The sequence below is a fragment of the Macrobrachium nipponense genome, chromosome 40, assembly GCF_015104395.2.
Source record: "Macrobrachium nipponense isolate FS-2020 chromosome 40, ASM1510439v2, whole genome shotgun sequence".
NCBI lineage: Eukaryota > Metazoa > Arthropoda > Malacostraca > Decapoda > Palaemonidae > Macrobrachium > Macrobrachium nipponense.
The window spans coordinates 24,533,411-24,544,446 of NC_061101.1; the positions used below are offsets into that span (position 1 = coordinate 24,533,411).

Below are 11,036 nucleotides of genomic sequence, written 5' to 3' on the forward strand. Positions count from 1 at the left end.
AAAGTCAAAAAGCAATCATAAAAAAAAAAATCAAACTAATATAATTCAGTCTTTTATTTTTTATCAAAATTTCCTTACATATATCCTGTTCATCTAGGGCACGTTTGGAAAGCTGTGGGAGTCAAAACTGATGAATACATTAAGAAAGGCTTACTTTCATTAAAGCTTTCTTAGGTTGATCTTTCTGTAGCTATTCATTTCTTCTAAATAGAAATTAATTAAAAATTATTTTCACATAATATACCTAGACCTACTACCATAAGCATATTATAAGTAGCTGAAAGGATAAGAAATGTGGAAGGTGACGTTCTCGTTTAAGTCTATTTCATATTTTTTTTTTCTTTTTTCAAGAAAAACCTACTGCTTTAATCAAGGGTTGCTCTTTGACGGCTACAACAATCATACGGGGTGTAACACGAGTGTATGCACATATTTTGGGGAATGAAAGATAAAGTTTCTTTGAACAGAAAATATTTTATAAACATCTTTGAACAGAAAATATTTTATAAACAAACATTTTAAGGCGTCCGTTGTCGGTGCGGGGAATTTTTTAAAAAACCGTTATCATTAGTGATGCTTTCACGCGATGGAGTTCGTAGCGAGAAGTCGGATCGAGTCGCCTGAGATGTAGAAGAGAGCGGAGGTGGCGTATAGGAGTGATGGAGGGATTAGGCCAATGTTAATAAAGTATCTCCCAATAAAATGTATTCTTTAGGTTTGAAGAAAAAAAAAATGCATGCATCATTGAAACTGTTTCCCTCCCTATCCGTAGTATTCACTGGCCACCGATGAAAAACAAAACAAAAAGAGTAAGCCTAACGAATCTCTCATCCATCAAAGATAAGTTTGCTTATTCATTAGACACCTATCAAAGATTTCAAATGTAGATTTAAAAATCTCTTCCTCTCCATTTAAAGAATTCATCAGACACCAGTCATAAGCTTAGAGCTAGTCATGATTCTTGGTTCAGCAATACCGTGACGAGGCACTAGAATTCAAAATTCACAAATGAATGTTGCTCAGCAACATTTACCCTACTGTATTGTCTTGCTCTCTTGGGTGCTTCAAGGTGTTCCACCTCTAGGCCCCTGTTCTAAACTTTGCCGTTCTTTAAACAGTTTGATTCATCTATGTATGATTCTCTCCGGTTTATTAAGCTTTCTTGATATCTCTCCATCAGGAACTTGCACCAAATGCAGTGCAATAATTGTCTCTAGCTCATCGAGGGATGTTTCATAGACCGATAAATGACACATTGACATTGGATTCCTGTGCACATAATGACATCAAAAGCAATAGAGTGAGGTCGCATGGTTCACACTGTTAGGTTATTGTTTTTTTTTCTTTTTGTTTTTAAATTTGATAGCATTTTGTGAGATCCCAATGTTTTCTGTAAAATTTAACAAATGGAATAGTTCAACTACCTTCAACTTAATATTGAAATGTAAGGACTATGTTTATGCGATACTACTAGTGATAAGTGTCTCCTATCTATTTGGTAATGTATATCAGTGGTTGTGATACGATGTTTTCTATCACTTCGTTTCGTTCACGTCAATTTTGCTATATGGAAAGTAGTTTTACACAATAACATAACATAATGTTCTAAAAATATTAGTGACTGTTTTTAACGTCATTACATATGATTTCTTCCATCTTTGAAAAGAAAAATCGATAAATAAGGCATGAATCGTGCGTCAGGCAGGTGAACGAAAAATTATGAAACTCTGCCACCAGTTTTTTGGCCGACAGTACATTTGCATAACTGTGGATTTGTTTCTCCATTTGAAGACTTGTGCTACTATGAGGATTTTTAAAAAATAATAATAATAGAGGGTCGTACGCAAACTTGATTATGCCTGTTGCTTCTTTCCATGTAAATTTGTTTATACTCAGATGTCATCGATATGCTATCGTCATCTAATGTTTTAACGTTTTCTTTCACAGATGGGTTATCTATTCTCATTTCCCTTATAGTCCCGAGGGTCCCAAAGAAGTAGTCATCGGAACTTGGGCTCCGGGGATGGGATTTCGTCTTCATACAGGTCAACGCCTCTTCCCTGACAAATACCAAGAGTAAGATACAGTCTGTTAATTGTCATGTTAAATGTATTTCCGGCAGAGTTGGACTCCTCAAGTTCTAATACGGAATAACTTGACCATTTTCTCAATATGTTATCATTCCTGTAGGTCCCTGTTTTCGTTGTTTCTAGGTCTCTTAAAAATATTTAGAGTTCTTTAGTGCTGTGGATAATAAGTTATGACACTCGTGACATGAAACATGACAAACACATCAGGGCAACTTGGTAATATTTGTCGAGAGATTCTCTCTATGTTTAGACTTTCTTGATGGTTTTTCACCCGATATGACAACTGGCATAAAATTCCCGAGAAAAAATATTTGTCCTTTGACTTTTTAGTAAATTAGTGGGAAACAGAAAAATGCTTCAGGACTCTGTCCAAATGCTCCAATAATAAGTAGTGTCTACAGAGAACTGCCCCTCCTAGTTAGTTAGTTATTTTATTGACAAAAAATATACAATTTTTAAATGTCAAAATTTGTCCACAAAGAGACATAATACAAAATAAACAAAGTGAACAGTAACCTCTTCTGTTCTTGCAAGTACATGGCCTACAAAGAAAAATACAACAAGAAAAACACAACTTCAAGAGCAAATAAACTAAGCCTATGAGACTATAAAAAACGAAAAAAGGGACTTAATGCAGAGAAAAACGTAGTCACATCACTATCCAGTATCAAGTCCTAACACACGATGCTTGGAAAAAAAAAGAGGAAAAGTTTATTTGAAGAAAAACATAAAACAGAAGACAGCCGCACATTACTTATAAGTACTGATCATTTTCCATCACGAACCGCAGCTTTCACGGAGGTATTGTGAACGTGACCAGCCTGACGCACACCCCATACTGGATGGAGGAGGAGTACACCAAGGAAGACGGCACCAAAGGGAAGATCATCACAGGGACAGACGGTCTTCTTCTCCATGTCATCGCTAAGAAGCTGAACTTCACTTTCTACCTCATGCCTGCCGATGACTGGGATGAGGTACCAATTGTCTTCCAGATTTGCCCGTTCTGGTTAAAATCGCGTCCACACCACGGTGAAACATGTCATCGATACATCGGCAACTTTTCGCACACGGGTCACGAAACAGGTTGAATACAAGTCGACGACTTATTGGTAGTTCTAACCAATGCTTCATGTAATTATTCCACCCTTGCCAAACGTTCGTTATGGTCGCAGACTCATTTGCGACCTGTTTGCGATATGTATACGATAAGTTGCCGAAGTACGCTCATGACATGTTTTTACTGTAGTGTGGACTAACTTCAATAATTCCCTAGAAAGACTCAGAGATGTTCCGAACTATGTCAGGTATGAGCTGACTGGATAAATCTACTATTCTATCTCTCTTGAAGCAGAGGTGCCCAAACAGTCTATCGCGATCTGCCAGTCGATCGCGACCACTTGTTTGGCCGATCGCTGTTCCCCCACAATCCTATTTAAACAAACAAAAACACAAACATATATATATATACTGTTCTGTTACAACGGAATTCCATCTAATAAAAGGAGCCCATAAAACGCCAAAACATAGAGAGAAAATATTATATTTCAGAGACTGCTGTCTCTCTCTTCAGGTAGATGAGTGACAAAAGTTACAGAAAAGGTGGTATTTATAAATATATACCACCTTTTCTGTAACTTTTTTCACTCATCTACCTGAAGAGAGAGACAGCAGTCTCTGAAATATAGTATTTTCTCTCTATGTTTTGGCATTTTATGGGGTCCTTTTATTAGATGGAATTCCGTTGTAACAGAACAGTTTTACCAGTCATATATGTGTGTGTATATATATATATATATATATATATATATATATATATATATATATATATATATATATATATATGTTTGTGTTTTTGTTTGCTTAAATAGGATTGTGGGGGAATAGCGATCGGCCAAACAAGTGGTCGCGATCGACTGGCAGATCGCGATAGACTGTTTGGCCACCTCTGCTTCAAGAGAGATAGAATAGTAGATTTATCCAGTCAGCTCATACCTGACATAGTTCGGAACATCTCTACTCATGTTTTATCGTACTATGGCGCTATTTGAAAAATTATTTTTCCCACTTAATATGTGATTATGTAGTATGGTAGATCGTAAAGGCGTTTTAGTCTTTAGAGCAGATCTCGAAGTCCAAAAAAGTCTGGCCACCCCTGTCTTAAGGTGTCGAATAATCCACAGGTTGAGCGCCTAGTCATAGATCGAGAAGCATACATGTCTCCCGTCTACTGGGACCTGATCCCCGAGCGCCTGGAGAGATATGACATGTCCTTTGTCTACGAACACGCGTACTTTGCTTTCTCCATGGTTGCGCCTCCTGTGAAGCCCCACTGGACGAGCCTCTACTACCCCTTGACTGATGACGTCTGGATTGCTACCCTCGTCAGCTTAGCCTTTGCCTCAGTTGCACTCGCTATGGTAAGTAGTACTATGCTGGATCTTGCGACTTCTGTTTCGCACCCGAATTCATGACGTTACAAGTTACAAGGGGTTACAAGGATTAGGATGTCTCAAAGACTTGTTAGTCCATTCGAGCAGGCATCGTGTGCTCACTTATCTGTAAGAGCAGGTTTTACTGTGGATTCACAGTGTCCTAATGATTTTGTCTAGCCTTCTTTTAAACTCTTCCCCAGCACTGTTGCTGTTTACAACTTCTGGTGGCAGTTTATTCCACGTGTCACTTATCTTATATGTGAAGAAGTTCCCACAGTGGGATGTGTTGTATCTCTTCAGTTCTAGTTTCCATCCATTATTTCTCGGTACGCTTCAGAAATGTTATCCTAGTTTTCGTAAAAGTGGTCCAAAAGAAAATATTATAATGCTATATGAGTCTTGAATGCTGAAGTTGGAATTAAGAGAATAGATGGTCTCTTTTACAACTAATCTGTGGCAACAGAAGGGAACATGAGCCAACAAATTAAAGCTAAAGAGAATGGCCTCTTCTCAAATAAGTACATACTAGCGTCGTAAAGATGGTTCTATCAACAAAATAATGCAGGAAGAGGGTCAGATAAACCAAGGCTTAGGAAGTTAGAATGTTCTCCTAAAAAAAAAAAAGTCTGTGTTCAAGGGTTTCAAAGGGAGAATTCCTCCGTTAAGGATAAGGCTTGCGAGAGAAAGCATGTTGTCTTGGAGGAATTGCTTGGGAGACTAACTAATTTTTCTTGGTAATGTAGCAAAGTCAGAGGCGAGTCTAAAGTATGAGTCAGGGAATAAGGTAGCAACTGGAAGTCATCAACAGGAATATCACTCTGCACAACAGTGATATGAGAACCGAAAAGATGAAGAATTTAAAAGCCAAATCACGATGGTCAAATTTATGTCTCAAAGGTTAAGGAGTGACTTAATCAAACACACCAGCAGCAAAGAGTCTTTGCTAAGGATTCATCGATTAACATCACTGAAGATGGTATGAAGCCACTTAACTTAAACTGGTGTAACCAATTTCAGAATGAAAGAGTCAAGATATCAAAGTATGAATCACCCTACAGAATGTAGCCATCATTGACAATAATAGAAACCAGAAGGAGAGTAAATCATGTAACAAGATATGCAATTCTATTGGAGCACTTAATCCCCTGACTATATCTGGGGCACTTGTACTTATATATAACGTTGGATATAAACAAAGGACTGAGCTTGTCTTTGACCTTGAAGAGTGTACTAAAATTATCTTAAATTTTGCGTTTGCCCTCAAACAAAGAAACCTCTTTACTTTTCCCGTACTGAATGGAAAGAAACCCTCTGATGGAAAACAGTGTGTATATCAGCAACTTCCTAATTTTTCATCATAGAACAAAACCAGACCCATATTTGGAATCCTCGTAAAAATTTTTACCAGAATCAGGATAAGTCCTGGGGCTACTTTTGTTTCCAGTTTACCAAGGTTTCCTTCAGGAACTTAGGTATTGTGCCTAGTGCTCTGATGATTATGAAAACTACCTATCTACTGATATTCCACAGAAATCTCAATTCAATCCACAGGTCTTTGTACTTTTCTATTTTCTGAAAAACCGATGCCAGTCACAAGGAAACTACACAAAAAAGCAGAATGACATACTTTTTTTTTTAGGAGAACATTCTAACTTCCTAAGCCTTGGTTTATCTGACCCTGTTCCTGCATTATTTTGTTGATAGAACCACAGAGATAAATTCTAATACCAACAAACACCCCATTTCAGATGCTTTCTCTGAACAAGACGAAGGCGTGGGAAAAGCTCCACGAGGCAGAGATTGCTATCCTGGAGGTCGTGGGGACTCTGCTGAATCAGACCTTCGCTCATCAACATCCTGACACTGGATCGACGAGGATGCTGGTCGTAGCCTGGCTGCTGTTCTCGTTTCTCATCGGTTCCGTTTACAGGGCCAATCTCACCGCTTTCTTGATGCTGCCCAAGCCTCAGCCCAGGGCAGAGACAGTGGAGGAACTTGTGGAAGCTGTTGATGTGTAAGTTTCTCGGGGATTGACTGTTGTCTAAGTTAAATTTCAATCCTGACTGTGAAATTTATAGACTAGGAGAGGATACACTGACTACCGTTGACATATTCATTATCCCTGATGTATAGTGTAAGGAATTACAGGATGTCTACACAAAATGTTTTTAATGAGAGAGACGAGAGGACGAGGAGATGAGATGAGAGAGAGAGAGAGAGAGAGAGAGAGAGAGAGAAGAGAGAGGATTGGGGTGTTATGAAAATGACGATGAATTGTTATTGTCCTGTGATATATGACAATAATAAAAATTTGCACTCATCAATCAATCTGGTCTGGTCAACAATTTGCAAATAATTTAAAATCACTTAGGTTACGCTGATAAATCTGTCTTTACAACTCTGGTAAAATCACATAATCAAGTCTTGTAGCTAGATTCTGGAAACCGGTAGGCATTATACTTACAGAACCTACACCCAACTTGAGCTCAGGCAAAAGTTAGCTGCAGTAAAAGGATATAAATCTGCAAAAAAAAAAAAATTGACTAGTAAAAATACATCTTTAATCAATTTTGCCACCTTAGTTTATTTCATTACAATCCAAGACCAATTATTAGGTAACTTCTCCTGTGTTGTGCATGACGCACAGTGGGCAATGCACTGCAGGAACTTTAAATTTGTATAGCCCCAGTCTTTCCTATGGGCAGGGGGTCCCTCTGGGACCCCCTGCCCCCAGGACCCACCCCCGAATACGCAGCCATCTAATCTAATAACAAATCTTAAAGTCCGGACTCAGAATTGTCAAGAAATGAGACTCAGTGGTTTGGTAATCTCCCTTGTGTTTAATATTACCATTATTTATTTCTAAGTGAATACAGCTAAGGGTTTTCAACAGACAAAAACGTAATCGTTGACTCTCCAAGGCACTGAATTAAAAGAATCTAGCAGCTTGTCCCATGTTGATTCGTTCTCTTTATTTCTTGACAGGGTGACCGGCGAAACCTACTCTGAATCGACCAAGATCTTCTTCATGAAATCGGAATACCCTCCTTACAGGAAACTCGGAGAAATGCTTACCATCGGTTACGAGACTTCCGTCGGAATGCGGCTGGCTGAGGAAAACAAAAGGTGAGACTGTGAGTGAGGAGTTGAAGAGTTTTTCTCTGATATATTTGAACTGCTGGACCATGAGCAGTTCGTTAACGTGGAGTCAGTTTTGATAAGGTCTAAAGCCTCATATTACGGAAAACATTGGTGACGAGCTTGATGGGGCGCGCAACGCTGCGCTGGAACCCAGCCTTGCCCATCATGTCTCCCCTTAACCTCTCGATCTGCTACCTACCTCGCCCTCCACCCGGGGCGGACAAACAGATTTGCAGGAGGAGTGAGGATGTGTCATGTCTCCCCCTACCTTCCTGAACCCCTACCTACTACGGCCCCTACCCCCGCTGCACCTGGGCGAACAAAGAAGAAAGATCCACTCGGATTTTATTATTGTAGAAGATTATCGAAAGGAAATAAGAATGTTCGAATCATTTCTAACGGACACTAAATTTTTTGTTTGGAGAGTTTTAAATTTCGTTCGAAAAAGCAAAAAATGTGGCGATCTCTGATTGACAAAAATAAGGCTTTTCTATAATTGAAAGCATAACAAACAGAATCCATTAATTTTTTGTGTGTTAGCTCTGATAGGCTTTGAAATTTTGTGTTGTAGGTTTGTCGAGGCCGTAGGAAGGAGGGTCGTGTGTTAATGAAAGGAGTAGCAGTAGGACTGCATCTCATTGTGAGAAAGGTTAGAAAAGCCCTGAAACACCGACGTGAGAAGCCATTTCATGGGCTTCCCAGTAACGATTGAGAAAAAAAGCTAAAATAAGTAAACTGTTGACCATATCAGGTTAATTTCACGAAAGTTTACAATCTTAATATCCTCTAGAAACGGTAGCGGAGAAGTTTAAGACCTCATATCAGACTACGATTTTGGTGACAACGCTCAAAACCTCACTCATCACTGAGCAACGTCAATGGAACAAGTCCTAAGACTTAATATAATATAGAAATGTCAGCGAGAAAGTTCAAGGTCCTTTAATGTAAGATAGAGATGTTTGTGAAGGAGTCCAAGGACTCGGTATCAGATATCAATCTTTGCCAAAAAGTTCAAGGACCTATATGATCAGGTCAATTATTTATGATGAAGTTAAGGTACGTATTATATATATAAAAAATGAAAAGTCAGTGAGCTATTTGAAAGACCGAGATTATTTTTAGTTCAGGAGTTCAGGGATTTAAGAGTATATTAAAATTTAATATAGAATTTCAAGGATTTAAGAGTATATCATAAATTTGAAAAAAAGTTAAAGTATTTAAAATCAGATTAAAATTTGAGAGAGAAGAATTTCAAGGATTTAATACCGGATGAACATTTTTTCACCGGATGAACATTTTTTCAAAGTTCACTGATCTAATATCAGGCAGAACTGTAGGTGATGAAATTCAAAGACCTATTATCGAATAGAAATCTCAGCGAGAAATGTGAGCAAAGAATTCGGGGTCCTAAGGGCACAGAGAACTGTGAGAGAAAAAGTTCGAGGACATTCTGCCTATGTCCTTGAATATCAAAGTACACAGAAGCTCAGGGACTCAAAATATGATTAGGATCTTCTCTCCCTGACAATTGTTTGTCTCTCAGATCTTCGCTAACTACATCCATCCACCTTAGTTCATGAAGTCTTCTCTTGCTCTCCCACCGGGGGTTAGGTTTTCGTGCTCAGCTACCAATCTGGTGGTCCGAAGTTCGATTCTCGGCTCGGCCAACGCGTAATCAGAGGAATTTATTTCTGGTGATAGAAATGCATTTCTCGATATCATGTGGTTCGGATCCCACTACAGGTAAGCTGTGCGTCCCGTTGCTAGGTGACCAATTGGTTCCTAGCCACGTAAAAATATCTAATCCTTCGGGCCAGCCCTAGGAGAACTGTTGATCAGCTCAGTGGTCTGGTAAAACTAAGATATACGTAACTTAGCCCACCAGGGGGACTACTATCTGCATCACTCCGACTATGTCTCATCCATTCTCATCGCTTGGCCATACCACTGCAGTCTTCTTTCCTGTGCCTTCTTAATCATAATTCTATGAAGATATTACTGGAAAACTAAAAAAACAATCGTTTCCCAAACAGGTCTTCTCACGTGGACTTCCTGAAACACATGCACCACGTCCTTGTAGACAAGTTCACTCGTCCTGATGGGACTACAAGCCTCTACATAGGGAAGTCCAACATCGTCTATCTTCCCTCATCTTGGCCGATGTCCCACGATACTCCGTTCTTGCCCCACGTGGACAAGATTCTAATCGAGGCCGTTGAGGTAATAAAGTTATTGTAATGTAATGGAATGACTATAGTGTAGTTTTGTAACGTATCATCTTTATTAAGTTTGCTCTGCTTAAATAGAATATCTTTAGTTGTGAAAGATTTTACTGTTGAGTTGCAATTCCATTAATGTAATAAATATGGATTTAGTTCTAAAAGTTTTGCTAAGTTTAGTTAATGCAAAATGGTTTATTTTGTTTAGTTTTAATGAAATGGATTTACTTCAGTTAAGTAACAAAATTCTGTAGTGATTATGGTCTGGCTGTGGAAGTCTTCACTTGGTGTCGATGTGATGGAATGTAATAACTATAGTTGAATTGTAAATGGCTTATTTAATTTACTTATGGTGCCGTGAGAGAACATATTATTATTTATAAAGGCAATCTGATTTAGTTTTAATATAAAGAATTTAATATAGTTCAGATTTTTGCTCAGTTTAAATATAACTTTAATGAATTACTAGTTTGGTCAGAAATTTCTTAGAAGCTATACGAACGACAGTGTTCCAGACCTTTACGTAAAAAAAAGAAAAAAAATTATGAATTCCAGAATACGCTAACATCACTTTTCCCCACCTTCAGTCTGGAATCCTTGAAGGCTAGCATCCCTTTTATCCCCTTTCAGTCTGGAATCCTTGAAGGCTAGCATCCCTTTTACCTCTTCAATCTGGAATCCTTGAAAGCTAGCATACCTTTTACCTCTTCAGTCTGGAATCCTTGAAGCCTAGTATCCCTTTTATCCCCTTTCAGTCTGGAATCCTTGAAGGCTAGTATCCCTTTCAGTCTGGAATCCTTGAAGGCTAGTATCCCTTTCAGTCTGGAATCCGTGAAGGCTAGCATCTCTTTTACCTCTTCAGTCTGGAATCCCTGAAGGCTAGCATCCCTTTTACCTCTTCAGTCTGGAATCCTTGAAGTCTAACACCCCTTTTTCCCCCGACTTCAGTCTGGCATCATAGAAAAGTGGTACAGAGACGAGATCGAGAAGGCGCGGCGAAAGAGCATGGAGAGGCTGCGGGAGAGCCGAGCCAAGGGCCTGGCGGAGAACAGCGAAGCCATCAACGAGGAGGACATCATGAGCGGCGCCATCCCAGCGCTGTCTCTGGCCCACCTGCAGGGGCCTTTCATTTTGGTCGTCATCGGCTCGGT

At 39.1% G+C, this 11,036-nt stretch overlaps 1 protein-coding gene across 1 annotated transcript in view; it reads left to right on the forward strand.

Moving 5' to 3' along the window:
* LOC135212322 (glutamate receptor-like) overlaps positions 1 to 11,036 on the forward strand; it is a 50,736-nt gene that overhangs the window by 39,217 nt on the left and 483 nt on the right. Inside the window, exons 5-11 of the mRNA XM_064245734.1 lie at positions 1,948 to 2,076; positions 2,881 to 3,067; positions 4,274 to 4,510; positions 6,274 to 6,539; positions 7,511 to 7,651; positions 9,700 to 9,886; positions 10,834 to 11,036. The exon at positions 10,834 to 11,036 is cut by the window's right edge and continues 483 nt beyond it. Of these exons, the coding sequence (XP_064101804.1) occupies positions 1,948 to 2,076; positions 2,881 to 3,067; positions 4,274 to 4,510; positions 6,274 to 6,539; positions 7,511 to 7,651; positions 9,700 to 9,886; positions 10,834 to 11,036 (1,350 nt within the window). The remainder of the gene's footprint in view (positions 1 to 1,947; positions 2,077 to 2,880; positions 3,068 to 4,273; positions 4,511 to 6,273; positions 6,540 to 7,510; positions 7,652 to 9,699; positions 9,887 to 10,833) is intronic.